This window comes from Neoarius graeffei, chromosome 6 (assembly GCF_027579695.1).
Source record: "Neoarius graeffei isolate fNeoGra1 chromosome 6, fNeoGra1.pri, whole genome shotgun sequence".
NCBI lineage: Eukaryota > Metazoa > Chordata > Actinopteri > Siluriformes > Ariidae > Neoarius > Neoarius graeffei.
Window position 1 is genome coordinate 45,646,844 of NC_083574.1, and position 24,545 is coordinate 45,671,388.

General features: G+C 40.8%; 1 protein-coding gene across 1 annotated transcript in view; it reads right to left on the minus strand.

Moving 5' to 3' along the window:
- The window catches only part of cdh13 (cadherin 13, H-cadherin (heart)), a 925,252-nt gene that overhangs the window by 17,931 nt on the left and 882,776 nt on the right, over nucleotides 1–24,545 (minus strand). The window contains exons 13-14 of the mRNA XM_060923723.1: nucleotides 1,752–1,985; nucleotides 501–719 (exon numbers count right to left, since the gene is read on the minus strand). Of these exons, the coding sequence (XP_060779706.1) occupies nucleotides 501–719; nucleotides 1,752–1,985 (453 nt within the window). The remainder of the gene's footprint in view (nucleotides 1–500; nucleotides 720–1,751; nucleotides 1,986–24,545) is intronic.

Here is a 24,545-nt window from a genome sequence, read left to right on the forward strand (position 1 = left end):
CTTAACCAGATTCATGAGGTCGTCACCTGGCATGCTTTTCAATTAACAGGTGCCTCACCAAAAGTTAATTAGTGCAATTTCTTGCCTTCGTAATGTGTTTGAGATCAAACAGTAAACAGTAAATAATAACAATACAGTAAATATCCCTATTCCACAACTGTAGTAAACCATATTATGTCAAGAACCACTCAAGTAAGTAAAGAGAAACGACATCCATCATTACTTTAAGACATGAAGTGTCTTTTAATTCTTAAAACCAAGGAAAATCATTGAATTAGAAGATGTGTTCAAACTTTTGACTGGTACTGGATATCAAAAGGTCAAAATTGAGGTTGACATACGTATTTAAATACGATGTTACTATTATTATACTAGTGTGTAGTCGCTTTTTTTTTTAACCCGCATATCGGTTATCCCTTTGCTCCTAAAATGCTTAGAGCTCTGTATTGTAAATTCATCTATAAATTTCCATCCATCTTACTTGATAGCGTGGTACTCACAGAGCATGGAGAACAGGAGCAGATCGAGCAGCAGCAGCAGATTTGTTCGAAGAGAGCCGACTCCATTGCAGTCCATTCTGTTCTTCTTACAGGTGCACACCTGCACTTTGAGCTCTGTGTTGTTTGTTAGTGGTGGGAAGCCGGAGTCAGTCAGGACCAGGGGCAGGTTGTAGTTGGCTCGCTTCAGACTGTGAAGCAGCATGATCTGTGAATGTGTGTCTGTGGGAGAAGACAATGGTTTATGAAAACACATATGCGCACGCAGACATGCCTATATCCTGAAACGCTTCCCTGTCTTATTTCCTTCCTGTCAATCACACACAATGTCTGAGGCCAGGATTTACTCTCTACCTGCCTGCAGCATTGCTTTTCCTCTTTTCGGTTCTCTCCTCTTCTGTTCAGTCGTGTTCTCTACTGTTTTTGTTTTGCTCTGTTCAATTCTGTACTCGGGGCGGCACGGTGGTGTAGTGGTTAGCACTGTCACCTCACAGCAAGAAGGTCCGGGTTCGAGCCCCGTGACCGGTGAGGGCCTTTCTGTGCGGAGTTTGCATGTTCTCCCCGTGTCCGCGTGGGTTTCCTCCGGGTGCTCCGGTTTCCCCCACAGTCCAAAGACATGCAGGTTAGGTTAACTGGTGACTCTAAATTGACCGTAGGTGTGAATGTGAGTGTGAATGGTTGTCTGTGTCTATGTGTCAGCCCTGTGATGACCTGGCGACTTGTCCAGGGTGTACCCCGCCTTTCGCCCGTAGTCAGCTGGGATAGGCTCCAGCTTGCCTGCAACCCTGTAGAACAGGATAAAGCAGCTAGAGATAATGAGATGAGATGAATTCTGTACTCATGTATTCTATTCTATTCACTTGTTTGGTTTCTTTTGCCAAGAGTTTTAGCTGGCATTTTTTTAAAATAACCAACACATTTTTGTTTCTTTCCTAGCCTCAAGACAAGAATTCAAGATTAAATGCAACAGGTAAATGGTAGAGATTAATGGCACTGTCACCAGAATTATTTGGAGTGTTCTCTTACGATACATTGCTACTGCCTTTAACACATTCCTTTTTTTCCCTTCTTTTTTCCTTTTGGCAAATAATTGCCTTCAATGTCAATTCTCAAGCATGCACAAGACCAAAATATTTGTTTATTACAAAAGGCCTTTTCAATTCTGGCTCTCTTTATTCATTTTGACGTGATTTTTTGAATCACAGCTCTAACTGGAGGTTCAGTGTTAGTGCGTGGATCTGAATAGTGACTCACTGTTAATCTTGGACATCCTCCATGTCTTTTCCAGACCTAGATGTTTCCCAAGCTCTATCTTGAAGGGGTCTGTGTTGGGGTGGATATCTTTGTCGCGTGCTCCTATCGTTGCCACGTTCACCTCCTTGGCATCTTCGCACACCCGTACTACTGAGGGTACCACGTAGGGCGCATTATCATTTTCGTCCTCCAGAGTGATAATCAGAGTGCCTGTGCCTGTAGCAGGAGGGTTACCTGGGACAAAAAAAGATTATAGAAATGAGCAGTTTGCTTTATAGTAGGATGGCTGAAGATGTCAAATAAATTTCATCATGAAAATTCAGCATCCATAGTATGACAATAGAATATTACAAAACAACTCCTGAAATATCCCCAGAATGCATTGTGAATAGCTTGACAGGGAAAACGTACCTTATTTTTTATAACATAAATCTATGAGGCAATTAAAAAACTCAAAGTTTTCATTATAAAGCTGACTGTGTAGTTTAAAATGTGTCTGTAAAATACCAGAGTTAAAAGGACCAAAATAATGAAGCAATTAATAAATAATTAATCTTAAATGTGGGACATGCTCATTAATGCAGATGAATAATGAAATGTTCTCTCGCTTTATATCTTTCTCTTTCTGTGTCTCTTATGCTCTTCATTTCCTGCCTGCTGTTCAACATATTTGCCTGAAGAAAGTCTGACCACCTAGGAATTGTTTTTCTTTTGTTCTTTTTTTATGCAACCCCGATTCCAAAAAAGTTGGGACAGAGTACAAATTGTAAATAAAAATGGAATGCAATAATTTACAAATCTCAAAAACTGATATTGTATTCACAATAGAACATAGACAACATATCAATTGTCTCAAGTGAGACATTTGAAATTTCATGCCAAATATTGGCTCATTCGAAATTTCATGACAGCAACAGTTGGGACGGGGCAATAAGAGGCTGGAAAAGTTAAAGGTACAAAAAAGGAACAGCTGGAGGACCAAATTGCAACTCATTAGGTCAATTGGCAATAGGTCATTAACATGACTGGGTATATAAAGAGCATTTTGGAGTGGCAGCGGCTCTCAGAAGTAAAGATGGGAAGAGGATCATCAATCCCCCTAATTCTGCGCTGACAAATAGTGGAGCAATATCAGAAAGGAGTTCGACAGTGTAAAATTGCAAAGAGTTTGAACATATCATCATCTACAGTGCATAATATCATCAAAAGATTCAGAGAATCTGGAAGAATCTCTGTGTGTAAGGGTCAAGGCCGGAAAACCATAGGCACTGGGTGCCCGTGATCTTCGGGCCCTTAGACGGCACTGCATCACATACAGGCATGATTCTGTATTGGAAATCACAAAGTGGGCTCAGGAATATTTCCAGAGAACATTATCTGTGAACACAATTCACCGTGCCATCCGCCGTTGCCAGCTAAAACTCTATAGTTCAAAGAAGAAGCCGTATCTAAACATGATCCAGAAGCACAGACGTCTTCTCTGGGCCAAGGCTCATTTAAAATGGACTGTGGCAAAGTGGAAAACTGTTCTGTGGTCAGACGAATCAAAATTTGAAGTTCTTTATGGAAATCAGGGACGCCGTGTCATTCGGACTAAAGAGGAGAAGGACGACCCAAGTTGTTATCAGCGCTCAGTTCAGAAGCCTGCATCTCTGATGGTATGGGGTTGCATTAGTGCGTGTGGCATGGGCGGCTTACACATCTGGAAAGACACTATCAATGCTGAAAGGTATATCCAGGTTCTAGGGCAACATATGCTCCCATCCAGACGACGTCTCTTTCAGGGAAGACCTTGCATTTTCCAACATGACAATGCCAAACCACATACTGCATCAATTACAGCATCATGGCTGCGTAGAAGAAGGGTCTGGGTACTGAACTGGCCAGCCTGCAGTCCAGATCTTTCATCCATAGAAAACATTTGGCGCATCATAAAACGGAAGATACAACAAAAAAGACCTAAGACAGTTGAGCAACTAGAATCCTACATTAGACAAGAATGGGTTAACATTCCTATCCCTAAACTTGAGCAACTTGTCTCCTCAGTCCCCAGACGTTTACAGACTGTTGTAAAGAGAAAAGGGGATGTCTCACAGTGGTAAACATGGCCTTGTCCCAACTTTTTTGAGATGTGTTGTCATGAAATTTAAAATCACCTAATTTTTCTCTTTAAATGATACATTTTCTCAGTTTAAACATTTGATATGTCATCTATGTTCTATTCTGAATAAAATATGGAATTTTGAAACTTCCACGCCATTGCATTCCGTTTTTATTTACAATTTGTACTTTGTCCCAACTTTTTTGGAATCGGGGTTGTACAAGCTAAATTAACTCATCAATCAGTGCACAAGAGAACAGTGCTTAATATTTACAGCTGAGCTCAGTGTACTGGTTTCCCATGCTATCGAAAACAAATAATGTTAAATATGTAGTTTGGTCCGAGACAGAGGTTGAAAGGGCAAGGCTAAAACAATCATGTATAAAAGGATACGGAGTAAACACCGACAAAACCTGACCGCTTCTCTACCATTTTTTGGTTGCAAATTTTTATTTTCATAACTGCTGTTGTACAAATTGCTAATATTTCAAATTCTCATATAGAGTACAGCCATACAAGAAAACAAAATTATTTTCAAATTTTTACTGGATTTAAAAAAAAAAAGTACAACGGACCCGCTGAAAGAATCAAATGTCTCTTTTTTCATGAGCAAATCTGAAAAACTCATTTCATCACCCCTTCCCTAACATTCATCTTGATTAAGCGTAATATTAAACAGCAGAAACAAGCCTTGTGTCGTTTCAAGCACAGGGAATCATGAATCATGTGGGTCATGCCTGAAAGTGCTTGTGCGGTTCACGTGAGGTATTGTCAGCATCTGTACCAGCTGTTGAAGCTACTAATGATGAAATGAACTGCAATACAAATGATGCTCTGTCAAACTCCATGTCAGTTCACAACCAGTCAGACCTATCCCCATTCCCAATCACCAAACTTCTAATTACAAGCACGCTTAAATAAAATAATGTGCTTAAATTGCACTGAAATAACCCAGACTCCCTCTTGTTCTTGGCGAAATAGTGCTCCAGATTTGATTCTGCAAGGTTACTAATCCTTTAAGGCCTGTTTCTCAGGTTTTGACCTGCTTAATTAATTCCCCATCATGTCCGACCTAGTGTTTGTCTGTTCGCTGATCGCCTGACCTTCTGCCTGTTTATGTTTTACGATTTCTGCCTGCTCCTTCTGCTCTGTCTTCTCTGATTACTTTAAAACCCAAACCTGCACCTGCGTTCTCTTGTTTGCGCTTCCTGACATCTCTACTCTACTGAATACTGCCACCAATCAAAAGGGGAAACATCTGCTTTAGCATGATACCCTGCGTCTGGGTTGCTATTGACAAGGCATTGCTGCTGAAAAGTCTCATTTTGTCATGAGAAGGGAGGACAGTTTGTCAAAATGCTGAAGGCACAAATGTCACTTTAGAAACAGAAATCAGTTTAATTTTAATGGCACTGTTACAGCATCACTGCTAAAACGGTCCAGGCAGAAGTGACAGAGCTTTTGTTGGCATGTTGCATTAATTTTCTGCTTATATGACATTTTAAAGGCTGACACACTCTCATTAGAGCTTCAAGAAATCCCCAAAATCAAAAGCCTTTTTTGTGGTGTTAGCACTAATCAGACACGCTAACTCTTTCTTATGCAACTGTTCCAAAGTGCAAAATCTTCCTGTACAAGCCAGTGCTGTAGATGAGTCCAAAATGATTGTATATACAGTATATAATAAAACCCAATATCCAAAATGCATAATTACATTACATTACATTACAGGCATTAAGCAGACTCTCTTATCCAGAGATACATACAATAATGACACACACACACACACACAGCACTTGGGGAACAGCCAAGGGCACTTCAGCCATGGATTCTCCTGCCGGTCCAGGGAATCAAACTGGCAGCCCTTTGGGCCCAAGGCTGCTTTCTCTAAACTTTAGGCCATAGCTGCCCCTTTTTAAATTATTTAAAAAAAATCATATTTAAAACAAGGCACCCTCACAATAAATAAATAAATAAATAAATAAACTTGGGCGGCACGGTGGTGTAGTGGTTAGTGCTGTCGCCTCACAGCAAGAAGGTCCGGGTTCAAGCCCCGTGGCCGGCGAGGGCCTTTCTGTGTGGAGTTTGCATGTTCTCCCTGTGTCCGCGTGGGTTTCCTCCGGGTGCTCCGGTTTCCCCCACAGTCCAAAGACATGCAGGTTAGGTTAACTGGTGACTCTAAATTGACCGTAGGTGTGAATGTGAGTGTGAATGGTTGTCTGTGTCTATGTGTCAGCCCTGTGATGACCTGGCGACTTGTCCAGGGTGTACCCTGCCTTTCGCCCGTAGTCAGCTGGGATAGGCTCCAGCTTGCCTGCGACCCTGTAGAACAGGATAAAGCGGCTACAGATAATGAGATGAGATAAATAATCTTCAGACACATGCTGTGAATATACAAAAAAAAAATATATATATATATATATATATATATTTGGGGCTTTAGTTTACGTTACAATTTTTTTTTTTAACGAATAAAGTTCTAAGTAGAGGTTCATGGGAAGAAGTGATTCTGTCCATTCCTGAAGAATTTGCACACCCCTGCTTACTCCTGCAGCTAATTTTTTAAATTGTATCTGCCAGAAATATTTTCTAATCGACTTAATTGTTTCTATATCCCAAAATATGAAATTAAGTAAACCATAGGACACCCCAAGGAGCATAAAGACAGTACTTAGGATGAATAATTCAATGAAAGAATAAATAAAGCACAATTTACACCAAGCGCATTGTGCAACATTGTACAAGCAGTGCACATGTCCACCCCACACACATGCTGATCAGTCTGGCAACATGGCTATGACTTTTTTTTTTGAGTTCTGAGTATCGAGTATTACATGACAAATTTCTAAACAGCAGTGTCTATAATAATGAATAGTATTGAAAAGGTTATGACATCCTCTGTCATAACCATCTGTTTTACGATATCATTCTATAAAGGATGATGTAATGTGTAGCACATGAATCCATTAACAATACATTGTTCATCTAATTAATCCAATTGCTGGGTTTCAGTCACGTGACTTTTCTTAGCGGTTTTACCGTACGCGAAATAGCTGGTGGTCTAAACGGCTGCTGTAGTGCAAACAACTAGCGATAACTTATCAGAGTATGCTCGTAATCGAGAAGCCATTGCTCACTTTAGATATATTCAGAAGATTGCTGTGTGCAATGGAATCGACCCCTACAGTCTGGGAAAGAAGGATTTGTCATACGATCTCGAAAACTACCCTTCAGTCGAGTTCCCCGACATCTCAAACTATCTGGTGTTGCAGACGTCCTTCTACACCGCAAAACAGATGAAAGTGTGGAAGAGTACAGAGGCTTATAACTTTTTTGTATGTAGCTGGGTAAAGGACCTCGCTATCAAGTCGCTGCCGAATGAATCCTGTATTGTTTTTGCCCGTGTATGTATGTTTTTTTTTAAGCTTTTCGTTCACGTCTTTACAACGAAGCGCTGCAAGTTGAAGTGTAAACAAACAACAGTTTGCTTGATTCTCACTTGTGTTGGCTCTTATCTCTCAGCTAAATCATTCACAAAGATCATCAGAAACCCCTTTAAAGACCTGGATCTTATTTAAACAAGACGGAGAAGTGATCACGGCGCATTGTAACTGTATGGCTGGGTAAGAGTTTGTCGCGACCTTCATGCATACGGACTTTGTGAGGAGTAAACAAAGAAACAGCTGGGGACTTTAGCGCTTCGTGACTAAAAAAAGTACTGTAAAATAATGACACATAGCAAGAAAACTACTTGGAAAACACGAAGGACATAGCTGAGAGGGAGATACAAACCTTTCACCAAGTGATCACTGCAAACTCGAGCACGCTTTGACTCGGCTCCCTTCGATTTCACTGAGAGGTTCAAAAGCCACCTTTCATGACGTTTTCTTGCGAAATCCTGTGTTCGTTCACCCTTTATTATTAGTTCACAGGGAACCCTGAAGAAACTTTTATCAGTTTCACGGTTTGATTGATTCCAATAACCTAAAACAACGCAAGCGTAAGGCATTTTTCATCTGAGCAATGCACCTTCTCCATACAAACGCTTTGTCAACTGAGCTTTGGTAGACCACCAGATAAAGCTTTGAATAACTAATAAGGCGGATGTGACGTCACGTGAAACCCAGCAATAGTAGCAGTTATGCATCCCGTTTTGAATGTATACCAGAAACAGTTTTGAAAAAAAAAAAACTCATCTCATTATCTCTAGCCGCTTTATCCTTCTACAGGGTCGCAGGCAAGCTGGAGCCTATCCCAGCTGACTACGGGCGAAAGGCGGGGTACACCCTGGACAAGTCGCCAGGTCATCACAGGGCTGACACATAGACACAGACAACCATTCACACTCACATTCACACCTACGGTCAATTTAGAGTCACCAGTTAACCTAACCTGCATGTCTTTGGACTGTGGGGGAAACCGGAGCACCCGGAGGAAACCCACGCGGACACGGGGAGAACATGCAAACTCCACACAGAAAGGCCCTTGCCGGCCACGGGGCTCGAACCCGGACCTTCTTGCTGTGAGGCGACAGCGCTAACCACCAGGCTTTTAGGCAGGATTTTTTTTTAGGGAGTCTAACTTTTTTGCAGGTGTCACTGTATGTGGCGAGGTGTAGCGGCGCGTTGAGCGCCGCTGGCACGAGTGTTTTAGGGGGTTCCGGGGGTACTCCCCCGGAAAATTTTGAAATTTCTAATGCTCTCAAATGCTATTTCCTTCATTTTGACAGCAAATTTTGAGCAATACAGCCAAGTGTTTTTGCCTTTGTTACAACATTCTTGTATCAATAGTAAGGCTGGACTGGGGGGAGGCATGTGTGCATGGAAAAATTCAAGCCAGATTCATTTTAGGTAAAACAACTTTCTTTAATGTCTTAATGTAAACAAAATGGTTTCACTGCAACAGTCCACTGGCAACAATATGTTTACAACCGCCTGGGGGCCTTGAGGTACAACTTTCTGGCGGCAGCGAAGTCGAATTCCGGCATGGGAATTCGGGCATAGCTGAGCCTGATGAGCCGATCCAGCTGCTCAATGCAGAGGAGAGTGCGTGCTTTTGTCTTGATTCTGTTCTGACAGGAAAACACGCGCTCCGCCTCCGCCTTATTGTTTAGCCTACTAGAAATACTACCCGCCGGCTCGACTACCACACTCTCCACTACGTAGCCTGTAATGTTGGGAAAATCTGCATGAAAATGTGTTATTTACTGTTAAAAGGATTTATTCGGGATAAATAACATGTCAGGTAAGGCCGGTTTTCTATAGACTACATTCCACATTTAGCTGCGGCAATATAGTCTACGGCTATATTGTCTGGATATTTATGCCAGTGTCTCCTAGGCATACATCTTTTCCCCCTCTGCTCTGGGAACGCATATTACAAGTGCTTTGTACACCAAATTTATTTAATAACCCATTTATTTATAACGAGGGCTCTCACAACTTTGAAATTAGTGCAGCCATAGAAACGCGTGTTTCTGTAGCTCTGCGGCGGGTGCCTATATTTTGTACTCTGGGCTCGTGCTGTTGCTATGGTAACCCTGGGCGTCTTCGGGAAAGACAGCTGTCAAAGCGAGACTTCTGAAATTTCCAAAATGGCGGTGTCAACAAAGCTTGTAGATCCTCGGAAAGCTCAGACTCGGCGATTTTTTAACATATTCAGCTAAGTTACCGGACATAACACGGGCGGAAATATTAGGGCGTCTTTAGGGCGTCGTACTAAAAAGTAGGGCGTCCAATTTCTTGTTTTTTTCAGTACAGGGCGTCGAAAAGACGCCCAGACGCCCCTCTATCTAAAAGCCTGCTAACCACTACACCACCGTGCCGCCCTGCCTAAGACTTTTTGTACATATTAAAAACTCAATGCAGACCCAAAATAGTGTGTCCCTTCATCTGCTTCACAGGTTAATAAAATTTGGTGCACTAAAATAGGAGTGCGTTATGATGTTCAGATGCAAAAGTGGTTCATTAGAAAAGCAGCAGGACCAACAGCTGCTGATTGTCACACATCACACATCACATTATCTCTAGCCGCTTTATCCTTCTACAGGGTCGCAGGCAAGCTGGAGCCTATCCCAGCTGACTACGGGCGAAAGGCGGGGTACACCCTGGACAAGTCGCCAGGTCATCACAGGGCTGACACATAGACACAGACAACCATTCACACTCACATTCACACCTACGGTCAATTTAGAGTCACCAGTTAACCTAACCTGCATGTCTTTGGACTGTGGGGGAAACCGGAGCACCCGGAGGAAACCCACGCGGACACGGGGAGAACATGCAAACTCCACACAGAAAGGCCCTCGCCGGCCCCGGGGCTCGAACCCAGGACCTTCTTGCTGTGAGGCGACAGCGCTAACCACTACACCACCGTGCCGCCCTGCCTAAGACTTTTTGTACATATTAAAAACTCAATGCAGACCCAAAATAGTGTGTCCCTTCATCTGCTTCACAGGTTAATAAAATTTGGTGCACTAAAATAGGAGTGCGTTATGATGTTCAGATGCAAAAGTGGTTCATTAGAAAAGCAGCAGGACCAACAGCTGCTGATTGTGTCTCAACAAAAACAAGCAACAGATGGAAAGTAAAGCCAAAGCTGAGATGCAAACACACACATCCACACGCATGATGCTTTGTGATTAGTGCTGCCATCATGCAGACCCAAGCATGGATATGGATTTGCATGAATTGTGTTCGACCCTCAAGACTTTTTATAGTAATCGAATATGTATTTAAAATACACTTATCCTCTGGTCCACAGAAGGAATTGCGGTGGTGCATATTAAATATGAACATGATAGCAGTGAAGCAAACAGTGAAGCAAAACAAATAGCAAAACAATGTTTCTACTGGGATTTGGACATTGGGGTTTGTATCTTGGCTCCAAAACATACAGGTAGGTAATTATTATTGGATATAATTGTAGTATAGGCTATCAGGTCTATGCAAGGTGTACATTATTCTTCTGATGTGGATGCTTCAGAATGCAAATAACAGTGTGATATGTAAAAATCACTAATAGTGTAGGCCCATGATACAGAACACTCCACAAACACTCTAAAAATATGACTACTATTTGTTTTGGTTTAGTAGATTTAGATTTAGACATTTATATTTATATTTGTACACACAACAGACATGAGTGTGGCGTAAACCCAAAATAAGTGTGACATCCTGGAAGTTGAAAAATTGAATAAGTTGAATTATTGGTAGCAGCAACAAGAACAACAACAACAAAAACAACAGCAACAACAACAACAAGAAATGAACACTGTAGAGTGTATACCATGGCCAAGCCACGTTATCAACATCAAAATCATATCACTTGAACCTGGGATAATGCTCAAGCTGTACACCAAATTTAATCAAAATTCATTCACTATTTTTTGAGTTATGTTAGGAACAGACAAATAAATCCTGAATCTATACATATCTGGATTTGCATCAGAAACTAATCAATTGCTATTTGGCCCATGAACCACCTTTCTTCAAATTTTAATCAAAATCTGTTCATTACTTTTTGAGTTATGTGGGGAACAGACAAACAAGCAAGCAAGCAAACAAACAGAGGCAAAAACATCACCTCCTCCAGCAAAGTTGGCAGAGGCAATAAACAACCATATAATAATAATAATAATAATAATAATAATAATGGCACGGTGGTGTAGTGGTTAGCGCTGTCGCCTCACAGCAAGAAGGTTCTGGGTTTGAGCCCAGTGACCGGCGAGGGCCTTTCTGTGCAGAGTTTACATGTTCTCCCTGCGTCTGTGTGGGTTTCCTCCAGGTGCTCCGGTTTCCCCCACAGTCCAAAGACATGCGGGTTAGGTTAACTGGTGACTCTAAATTGACCGTAGGTGTGAATGTGAGTGTGAATGGTTGTCTGTGTCTATGTGTCAGCCCTGTGATGACCTGGTGACTTGTCCAGGGTGTACCCCGCCTTTCGCCCGTAGTCAGCTGGGATAGGCTCCAGCTTGCCCGTGACCCTGCACGGGATAAGCGGCTACAGATGATGGATTATTATTATTATTATTATTATTAAGTATACCTCCATGGTACTGAATAAAGGTGTAATGGAAAAACTGATTTGCATTAAAAGTGGCCCAACAGTTAAATAATATTGGCTGGCGTTGAGTGATATATCAGATATATTCCATTCAGCTAGCATGATACTGAATGAGTCAAAGAAGAGTTTAATATCATGCTAGCTGAATGGAGTATATCTGATATACCACAAAAAAGCCAGCCAATATTATTATTATTATTATTATTATACATCCCTTTCAGGTGTTCAACGCGTCTTTCTTTTTCAAAATTCTCTCAAAATCTTCTGTATTTAACAAAGCAAACCTGGCGGCCATGTTTATTTACAAACTGTCACAGTCGCTCACTAGTGCGGAAGTTTTACGTCTCAGACGTGTCTCTTTTCCAGTATTTCAATGTCTGTTGGTATGTTTTTCTCTTGTAAATATGTGTGAAGAATATCTAATGAAGTTTTAGTCGCCTTTCGGGTGTTCAACGGGTCTTTCTCTTTCCCAGCAAACAAAGAAATGCTCCTGCGCATGCGCAGCAGAAAACTCACTCATTGGATATTCGCATCAGCTCCGACGTGTGATGTCATGTTGTCTTGACAACCATGCAATCTCGTAAACCATATTCAACACTCATTCTCCATTGGGTAGAGTGATGTAATACACGTAGGATAAACAATATGTGAACAATATTGCATGCTATCAAACCAAATGAATGAAACCCGCTAGAAGGGAACAGAGTACATGTTTTTATTCCATTGAAAACGTGTCCTGTATGTATAATAATCACCGATATTGTGTCACTGATTACATGTCTAGATCCGGTTTAAATAAAAAAAGTACAAAAGCTTAAACCTGTCTTAGATTGATGCACCAGATACCAAAAGTTTGCATGGGAGTGCTGAAGATAAGCTAGGGAGCATGAGAAATCACCAATCTTTGTGTGTTTGACGCATTGACCAGGCGCTACATAACACAACAAAAAGCAGTGTGATTTCTAATTTGTAATTTACTGTTATATTTTTTCATACACAGATCTTGTGAATAACAGCTGTATTGTTTACACAAAATAAACACAGTATTGAAAAAATGTTAAATTCTCACTTACATGAGTCAAAACAGTCTGTGTTGAATTAAACTCACATGAGTCACGTTGTATCAGAGCTGAATTGAATTATACCAGGAGTGAATCATATCAGATCAGATCAGATCAGATAGCGAATCCGAGTGTACTGGATCATCCATGTTTACCTGTATCATTTTTACATCATGTCATAGACCATGTATCCTAATACATCTCATCCTTTTGCATTCTCCTCTGTGCTTTCTGATGCCTACAGACTGTGAGATTTCAGCAATGGTATAAATTTATTGCAAGCCACACTATGCGACATGGATCTAATAAATTTGAGTACGATGTGTATAGACTGTATGATGACAAAAGCTACTGAATCATAAGCTATGATGCGAGTCAATATTTAAGAATAAAATGTCATCAGCGTATGTTGTCCATGCAAGAAGGGCGTTTGTCAGACTGAAGAGAATTTGGAGCTCTAACAACATCTGTAGAGAAATAAAGTTAAGGCTGTACAAGACACTTGTGTTGCCCGTCTTGCTGTATGGATGCGAAACATGGAAGATGAATAAAGGAGACAATAGGGTAGTTAACTCTTAACAATAAATGCTTAAGAAGAATCCTCCGCATCTGTTGGCAAGATCACATAAGTACGGATAAGTTATTAGAGAGCGCAAACATGAAACCATTGAGCGAAGAGATGAAACTTCGCAGATGGAAGATGATTGGCCATATTCTCAAACAAGACTGTGATAATGCTTGTAATGTGGCAATGACCTGGGCATCGGAAGGGAAAAGGAAACTAGATAGAACTTGACACCAACGGTGTCGATGGGGATGCCTCCGCCCAGTAGACTACACGCCTTATTAAGTTGTGATTTGGGGATGGACATTTGACCTCACAGTAATCTTGACCTGGTGAAATTACGTGTATCAGCCTTGGAGATATTGTGTTCACAAGGTTTTCGGACAGACATTTGACCTCACAGTGACCTTGACCTTAGACCTTTTGATCTCAAAATCTAATCAGTTTGTCTTTGTCCCCAAATGCACAAATGGTGAAAGTTTGGTGAAATTCCTTTCATTAGCCTTTGAGATATCGTGTTCACAAGGATTTGGGATGGACGCACGGACGGACGCACAGACGGACAACCCAAAAACATAATGCCTCCTGCATCTTACAGTGGCGGAGGTATAAAAAGGAAGACCAAAAACAACATGGAGATGGACCATAGAGCAGGAAAGGGAAGAGATGGGCTGGAGTACATGGGAAAAGGTGCAGGTTGTCGCAGCCGACAGGAAGAGGTGGAGGGGCTTTGTGGAAGCCCTATGTGCCACAAGGCACGAGGAGGATCGGTAACAGGTAACAGGTGTGTTGTCCATCCATGATGCTATAGTGGTAAACAGTTATATTTGGGGTTAGTGCCAGTGTCGAGTTGATCAGTGCAAAATTTCTTGCTGCATTCCTACTGGTTGGTTTGTAGATGCTGGTTGTAGGAGCAGTCACATCATGAGATGGTCATTATAAATTTCTGACATTGTCAAATTTTGTTCCAGGCTATCGTTGGTAACAATGGCCATCTTTGAACTTCTCTCGCAGCGCAAAGTAGGATCACTATTTTGGAGCCACGACCAAAGAGATTTCCATGTTTCTTTCATGCTGGTCATCTTTCGTCTGAGACAGCCCAAAATTGCACAGTGTATACGCACCATTAGTCTGGTTTTTTTCTGCTCTAGATGGTAATAACCTGGCTATAAAACCTCAAACCCAATCATGCACCTAAGTGCTGAGTAAGTGAGAGGAAGAGCAAAGTGAGCTTCGCTTTGCAAATGAAACCAAGTCAGGACAAATCAGGACAAAACAGAAAGATAAAATTGAGTGCAATGAAGAAAAGACTGTTTTGCTCTTCTATATGGCATACTTATATTCAGAACAATAAAAACAGACATCAAACCTTCTTTTGCTTGTTTTTCTTCTTCTGCATGTTCAGCAGTTTCACAAGATAGAGAGGTGAAAGACAAAGCAAATCTCAACCGTTTCTTCACACACCAATAGCCATTTAGTTTTCGTTTGAGGGAAATGGTGTTGTTCATTCTTGCATGGGCTCCATAAGGCACCCTTGCCTACCTAATCACCAAAGTTTCATCAATACCCTTCTAAATCTCATTCCGGGTGTTGCATGGAAGTTGAGATAGACATCACAGCGCATATATTTTAGCTTTTTTTTTCCTGTTTCTTTGTGTCTTTTAGACTGTAAAGAGTTGCAGAAAGACAGAAAATGTGAAATCTGTTCCTAATGTGGTTATTCAGTTTAGTGGCAAAAGAAACTGTTTGAATGTCAACACATAGGGAACGTGACAAACCACATAACACCATTCTAAATAGGAATTACAAGCAACAGCTGGTGATACACTATTTTCACATACTGTGTCATGTGCTAATAAGCATTTTATCTACATGTTTCTAGTTAGTGCTATAAACATCGAACTCAGTCACTTTTCAGCTTTATCCTGGTCAGGACACACTGGATTCAGAGTCTATCCCAGAAACACTGGGTGTGAGGCAGGAATACATCCTGGACAGGATGCCAGACTATCTCAGGACACCAGGCACATACACACTAACTCTAACTCACATCTAGTGACTATGTATTATCATCAATCCACCTTGGAGGAAAGAAACTGGAAAAAAAAAACAAAACCCAAGGCCAGAAACTCTGCACAAAGATTAACCTGAACTCAGGATTGAATTGGGGAGCTGTACGGCAGCAAAGCTACCTGCTGCGTTACCATGCCACCTGCTAGCAATTATATTAACTCAAAAATATGAGTGAAAAGAACCTAGAGAAATGTACCATTTCTGCTGCAATGCAGCAAATAAATCATTCTTTTGTTCCTCAAATGCAAAACTCTCCATAATTTTAGAGTAAACCTTTTTTTTCCCCCTCAACTTCTCATACCTCCTCATAGGTGTGAACAGAACATGCCTCTAAGGATAATTTTGAAAACACACATTGATTCATCTCCAGGGTTAATGGAGTTAAATCAAAAAGAGCATTGAAAAAAAAATTGCACCATGTTATAATAATAGACATATCAGACGCTCGCTGGCTGTGCTGTGAAAATTGTGCACGCAGATGCTCATCTAAGTTTTCAAATCTGTCATTGCTTAACTCTTAAATATTTTCTATTGTGAATACTATCATTAAAAACCTTATAATCTCTGCTTTCCAAAGAAATGTATCTCGTTAAGATCTGTTCAGTACTTTGGGAGTACCTGCAGGCTGAAGTTGGTACAGCAGAGTAAAAACTCTCTGCTCACATGACGTCGGGAAACTGCCGGTGATTTCTGAGTCACGGGAAAGCGGTCAGGCTCTCTCTCTCTCTCTCTCTTCTGATCGGGTCCTGACTGGATTACTCATGAACATCAATCAGATAACTTTTATAGGGATGTTCTCTTGCTCTCACTGTTTCTGATGAAGTATTCAGAAAAAATTTATGTCTGCTAGTTTTGATGTTATGATTCATGGGAGACTTTGAAGTGAGTTTTCATAGCTTTACCTACTTATTTTTTTCAAATCAAACTGATTCATGTAAATAAATAACTATTTTAGAGTATAACTGTAGTTGTTTTGATGAAAAATATTGAGATCTTAGTGGTCGGAATGAGATTTAAAAAAACCAGAAGTCAGAAACAAGAGTGCCAATTTCAATTCAGTTAATTGGAATTGTTTATTGAACACATTTTTTTTTGAGGTTAGCCTTGAAGGCTGTGAATATTATCATTTATATTTAATATAAACATTAGTAGGCCCTACTTTTGAGAAATACAAAGGTCTACAGAGCACAAAGAGGGTATTAGAAATAATCTTTTATTACTTTTTTATTGAGTGTACCGATTTAACATTTGACCTAATTAGCATAATTAATAATAATTAAATACTAATTTGCATAATTTGTTTTTACTAATTTTTCAAATTTTGTGTTCAGTATACAACCATCCATGTGCCTGCCAATTTCCATGTAAATATCTTGAAAAATAGAAAAGTTATTAAGAAAAAACTTTTGATCTCATTCGTTAATGAGGCCCATTTGGGACCATGTGATCCTCAGACAGAATATTACAGCAGTTTTCTAAAAAAAAAAAAATCAGTTTTTTTAATCTTTGATTTACAATATCTCAAAAACAGATAAACATATTTTAATTCTGTAAAAAAGTATGTTGTTCTGCATTCAATTCTGAATTCAATGAGAGCAGTTTCAAGCAATTTGGATTGAATTTGAATTTTCACCTGATATGGCTAATAAAAGATTGAATTCAAACACATGCAAAATGGCTTTCCCTTTGCTGAGATGATTAGCAGCTTTATGAATAATAATAGCGGTCTCATTGCAAACAGCCTATAAAGTGGAGAGGCAGGGAAAAAATTTCTACAACTAGAAGGGCACTTGGTAGAGTGCATATTTCTGCCAAGACACATATTATCAACATCAAAATCAAATCACTTGAACCTAGGATAATACTAAAGCTATACACCAAATTTCATTAAAATCCATTCACTACTTTTTGAGTTATGCTGGGAACAGACAAAAAATAAATAATAAAAAAAAAAATCCTGGATCTGCATACATATATGGATCCTGGAGCCACATAAGGATTTGCATCAAATCTAATCAATTGTTCCTTTGCCCATGGCTCACGTTGCCTCAAAATTTCACCAAAATCCATTCACTACTTTTTGAGTTACGTTGGGAACACAAACAAACAAACAAACAAACAAACAAACAAACCCAGAGCCAAAAACATAACCTTCTCCAACAAAGTTGGTGACGGTAACTATTTATTAATGTACTGTATATGGGGTGTTTCATGAACAATCAGATACAGTCCAAAAACGTCTGACAACATTAAGGTTTAATAGATAGAAAAGTTAATATACAGTACACCTGAACTAAAGACAACTCCCAATACCAGCTCATATGATTCACCCAAGTAAAAAGCATTCTGAGAGAACTTTAATTTAAAGACATTCATTCTCATCTCATTATCTCTAGCCACTTTATCCTGTTCTACAGGGTCGCAGGCAAGCTGGAGCCTATCCAAGCTGACTACAGGCGAAAGGCGGGGTACACCCTGGACAAGTCGCCAGGTCATCACAGGGCTGACACATAGACACAGACAACCATTCACACTCACATTCACACCTACGGTCAATTTAGAGTCACCAGTTAACCTAACCTGCATGTCTTTGGACTGTGGGGGAAACCGGAGCACCCGGAGGAAACCCACGCGGACAACATGCAAACTCCGCACAGAAAGGCCCTTGCCGGCCATGGGGCTCGAACATGGACCTTCTTGCTGTGAGGCGACAGCACTAACCACTACACCACCGTGCCGCCCCTATAAAGACATTAAAAATTGAAAATATATGGAAGAGCCACCATATATTGTTTTTTATTTTTCCACATAGCATTTACATGAAATGGAATGAGGCTTTGAATTTGTATACATACTGTATACACTCACTGGCCACTTTAATAGGAACTTGTTCTTGATTCTAAGGTTCCTGTTCTTGGCTGCAGGAGTGGAACCCAATATAATCTTCTGCTGTTACATGCCGAGATGCTTTTCTGCTCACCACGGTTGTAAAGAGTTACAATATGAGTTACTATATCCTTCCTGGCAGCTCAAACCAGTCTGGTCATTTTCCTCTGAGCTCTCTTATCAACAACACATTTCCACCCACAGAATTGTCGCTCACTCAATGTTTTTTGTTTTTCACACCACTCTGTACAAACTCTAGAGACTGTTGTGTGTGAAAACCCCAGGAGATCAGGAATTTCTGAAATACTTAAACCAGTCCATCTGGCTCAAACCAACACCCATGCCACAGTGAAAGTCACACTTTGAGATCACAATTTTTCCCATTCTGATGTTTCAAGTGAACGTTAACTGAAGCTCTTGATTTGTATCTGCATGATTTTATGGATTGTGCTGCTGTAAAAGGTTTGGCTGATTAGAGAACTGCATCAAACAGCAGGTGGGTGGGTGTATGTATATCTTTGTGTATGTCTATCAAGGCTGCTTTATGATACTTTAAGAAAGCAACACGTTTTCCTTCCTGTAATTTACATTTATTAATGTGCCAATCCCAATCATCAGAAAAGGATCCCTAAAGAACCACCAACCAGACTCACCTGTTTCCCAGCCAACATTATATTTCACCACTAAAGCAATTAATCTTGATTAATCTGTGTCCACACTGAAACCTGAGGCAGTGATTCAATCAGGTCATTGATTCTTACAAACATGACCGGAAAGCTATACAATAGCCTGTTGCATCATTCACACTCGTTGAAATGCCTAGTTGCCTCTTCAGTTGTTTCTCTATAACTAAGAAATTGCTTTTCCCATATGTCCGCAAAAGAAGTCTATATGAAATGAGGCCATATGCTTTGATTGTATGGATCCTTTATAAGGGTATAAAATGCTAGATATATAGATAAATAACTGAAAGGTTCCACTGACAACCCAGTGGTATTTCGCTGCAGGGTAACCATTAAAATAATGAAAAATACACCATATCCTCTCAATTTTCTGACTGTGATGGCATTTACAGCCTAACCATCATGCTTCATTGCAACGGTACATGGCCATATGTCTCATACGGACACCCTGGCAGCTTTTCTTCAGTTCTGACTCTATGGCTGGCTGCTGGGAAAACTGACTGCTTCAAAACTAAATTATCTTCAAAACCTACTCTGAGAAACTCAACCAGGCAGGTTTACACTGTTATTTAGCTGATAGCACCTTGCCTGGATTTTCTTTAAAGGTATTTTCAGTGACATGCTCTAAAATTATTCCAGGAAATGGTTTGTGAAGTGAGCAACCTCCCTAAGAGTCATTTAAAAGTTTTATGATTGGAAACTGTTTACATTTTATGTTTTGCTCACATTTGCATCATGAATTTTTTAGGAATAATACACATTTTTTGCACATTCTAGATTATGATTCCCAGTTAGGTTTAATGACATCCACTACGTTTACATGCACAAAATATTCTGGTTTTTGCAATATTCTGAAAAAAAAAAGACAATATTCCTACTAAGCTGTTTACATGGCTAAAGAAAATGAATATTTCACTAATATTCACATTTACATGCAGCCATGCATACTCTGATTGTCTAGCTGGTTTGTGAACACAGTGTTAACAGCTGAGTGTAAACAGGTAAAACAGGTAAAACTGCCCTAAAAGCCCCAATTGAGATGCATATTCTGAATGCGAGGGGCGGCACGGTGGTGTAGTGGTTAGCGCTGTCACCTCACAGCAAGAAGGTCCGGGTTCGAGCCCCGTGGCCGGCGAGGGCCTTTCTGTGCGGAGTTTGCATGTTCTCCCCGTGTCCGCGTGGGTTTCCTCCGGGTGCTCCGGTTTCCCCCACAGTCCAAAGACATGCAGGTTAGGTTAACTGGTGGCTCTAAATTGACCGTAGGTGTGAATGTGAGTGTGAATGGTTGTCTGTGTCTATGTGTCAGCCCTGTGATGACCTGGCGACTTGTCCAGGCTGTACCCCGCCTTTCGCCCGTAGTCAGCTGGGATAGGCTCCAGCTTGCCTGCGACCCTGTAGAAGGATAAAGCGGCTTGAGATAATGAGATGAGATTCTGAATGCGATGAATACATGACCAAAGAATGCTCCTAAATCTCAAATAATATCGGCATATCCCACGTCTTAATCAAAAAATGCAAAATTTTGAATAAGGCCAAAATCAGAATATCCAAACACAATATGCTGTTTACATGACCTGTATCAAATTCCAAATATTGTCATATTCGGAATAACAGGGGAATATTAGCATGCATGTAAATGTACTGCGAGTACGTCAGTCTTTCATAATGAGGTATGGCAAAAGTAATTCATTTAATAGAAACTAAAGAGACAGAACAAGTGATAGAGGAGCTGCAGAATGAGATAACTGTACCAAAAAATATTAAACAGCTATCAAGTGTTGCCAGCTAGACAGTAAATGATATACACTAATTCTAAAAAATATTGTGTGCTAAAGCGGCTAAGGCATTTAACTAGTCAAGCATAAATATATATACACAGTATAAGTCAAAAGTTTGGACACACCTACTCATTCTTAGGTTTTTCTACATTTCAACTATTTTCTACATTGTGGAACAATTCTGAAGATATCAAAACTATCAAATAACATGGAATTATGTGGTACACACACAGACACACAAAAAAAGTGTTAAGTAAATAGCTCTATTCCACAACTGTAGTAATCCATATTATTTTTTTCACGGTCCAGTTTCCATCAAATTGTGTGCTCTGATTGGCTGGCGAGCGGGTCCGTATCCTACGATACAGACCTCGGTTACGGACCCCGGTTATGGACCTCTGGCGACTCGCTCGTTCACAACAACAACAAACATAGTAGTATTTTTTGTCAACATTTATCTTTTTTTATAAGATTTATTTATAAGTATCAAAAATCTTATAAATTTTTGCCAGCATTTCTCAGGAGAATAGCATTAATTTTACATCATGGATGGCAATAATGACAGTGTTCACAGCGAAAGCGAGTTTTACTACCCTAAGGAAGAAGAAATAAAAGAAAACATTTCAGGAGAAAGCTAAAAACCTCTAACTGTTGCTAACGCCGAGCAAAAACATGGCTGAATCCTGAATGACTCAATTTTGTATAAATAGGGGACTACATGGGCGGCAAAATGTAGTTTTTTTTCCTGCCATGGAAGTGCACTTGTATACCGAGGAGGAAGCCATTTGCATTACAGCCGTGAATGAGGATTCAAAATGGCGGCTTGCCTTGCCTCGGTTTTCCCTTTCGGGTGCTCTCGTTTTCTGTTAGAATTTGGTAAAGAAAAAAATAAATATATTATTTACCAGCTTAAGGTCGGCCCGTATGGTGAAATACCGTGACCTCGGCCTTGAATACTGACCTCGGCCCAGAGGGCCTCGCTCAGTACTTTCAAGACCTCGGTCACGGTATTTCACGATACGGACCTCCCAGCTGATAAATAACATATATGTATGTCAAGAACCACTCAACTACCGTATGTAAAAAGAAATGGCAAGACGAGATCCCAGATACAGAAGTTCTGGAACAGTCAGGAATGATCAACATATTTAGAACTAGCAGGTTACCCAGTGTTGCCTGGGTTCTTGGGGGGGGGGCTTGGATATAATTTTTTTTGTATGTGATATACAATATATTAAAAACAAACAATTCTTGTTTTATATTCCGTATGAGAGCAACACAAATATAAGTTATATACATTTCTCCTGGGAAAACATTTTCACTTTGTAGATTTTTACATTTCAGGTTCTGATAAAATATACTGTGTTTATATATATGTTAGAAAAAGGGTTTTAAGGATAATACAATAGTCCATGGGAAGGGTGGAGAGAAGATATCCACCAAGAAATGAAAGATACTTTGTTGCTATATATTTCTTACTTCATCCAAACATCCACCACCCAGGAGCCCACCAGGGACCCCCGGGGCCCAAATATGGAATTTCTGAGTTCTGCCAAATTGTGGCTATCTCCTGTACCTGCGTGCCAAGTTTAGTGAAGCTCTGTCGAGAGTTTGTGTTGATAAATGTAACGTGAAAGGCATTGAGGGAGGGGGTGGGTGGATGCTGTGCCCCCCAGGGACCTCCCCAGGGCCCGTACATGAATTTTGCTGATATCAGCAAAATTCCGGGCCATCCCTGGACCTACATGCCAAATTTGGTGAAAATCCGTCAAGACATGGCGACGTTAGCTCAAAACAAACAAACAAACTTTGCCGCTTATTATATAGATGCTTCGCATGACTCAACTTCGCTGGGCTGGTGATGTCACTCGGGTGTCTGAAGAACGTCTCCCGAAGTGCATCCTGTATGGAGAATTGGCAACTGGAGCTCAATCACATTGTGGCCAGAAAAAGAGACATAAAAGACACGCTCAAAGCCTCATTGAAAGACTTTGGCCTCAACAATGAAAACTGGGAGACCTTTGCTCGAAATTGCTCTGCATGGAGCACAACAGTATCCAAAGGTTCTGCTAGCTACGAAAAGCAGCACATCGCTGTGGCTAAGTCGGAATGTGCAACGTGTAAAGCCCGAGAAAAGAGTACCACCTCTGCCCATGAGTATCTTCTTTCACTGTCCTGCCTGCACTGCCCCCGTACTTTCCGTGCAAAGATTGGCCTTATCAGACACCTGAGAACACACGTATTGACAACAACAACGGATGCCTGATGTCATTGATAAAGATGGTCATCTTCCCTCAGGAAGGACAACCATTTTACTATATATACACAGGGTGTTTCAAAAAATTTGATAGCATCTCTCTAGCCGCTTTATCCTTCTACAGGGTCACAGGCAAGCTGGAGCCTATCCCAGCTGACTACGGGCGAAAGGCGGGGTACACCCTGGACAAGTCACCAGGTCATCACAGGGCTGACACATAGACACAGACAACCATTCACACCTACGGTCAATTTAGAGTCACCAGTTAACCTAACCTGCATGTCTTTGGACTGTGGGGGAAACCGGAGCACCCGGAAGAAACCCACGCGGACATGGGGAGAACATGCAAACTCCACACAGAAAGGCCCTCGCCGGCCACGGGGCTCAAACCCGGACCTTCTTGCTGTGAGGCGACAGCGCTAACCACTACACCACCATGCCGCCCATTTGATATCATTTCACAATTTAATCTCATCTCATTATCTCTAGCCGCTTTATCCTTCTACAGGGTTGCAGGCAAGCTGGAGCCTATCCCAGCTGACTATGGGTGAAAGGCGGGGTACACCCTGGACAAGTCGCCAGGTCATCACAGGGCTGACACATAGACACAGACAACCATTCACACTCACATTCACACCTACGGTCAATTTAGAGTCACCAGTTAACCTAACCTGCATGTCTTTGGACTGTGGGGGAAACCGGAGCACCCGGAGGAAACCCACGCGGACACAGGGAGAACATGCAAACTACACACAGAAAGGCCCTCGCCGGCCACGGAGCTCGAACCCGGACCTTCTTGCTGTGAGGCGACAGCGCTAACCACTACACCACCGTGCCACCCGTTTGATATCATTTCACAATTTAATAACTTTACCAATTCTTGTTCAATTGACTTCAAATTTTAACAGCATGTGTGGAAACAGGTCAAAATTTTATGTTTAATGTTTTTTTGTTTTTATCTTTTTAGGTATAGAAATGCCATTCACTGGAAAAGAAAAGGCGTTGTGTGTGTTAGAGTACGCTCGAACGCAGTCGAACAAGACCGTGCAGCATGCATTTATGAGAGAATTCTCTAAAAATGCACCAACTGCAGTGCAGATTTGGACACGGAACAAAAAGTTCAAAGAGGAAGGCTGTCTGTGTGTCCATGTGTCGTGTCTCAGGTGGCATGCATATTGAAAATTTGTGAAATCGTTCATGGAATCCATATACCTTTGAATTTCTCATTCAAATTTTGAGGAATAAATCTTATATTGCTTAACATTAAGCCTGTTCAGTTTCCTTTACCTAGACTATATAGTTTCTGGGATATTTACATCCCAAATA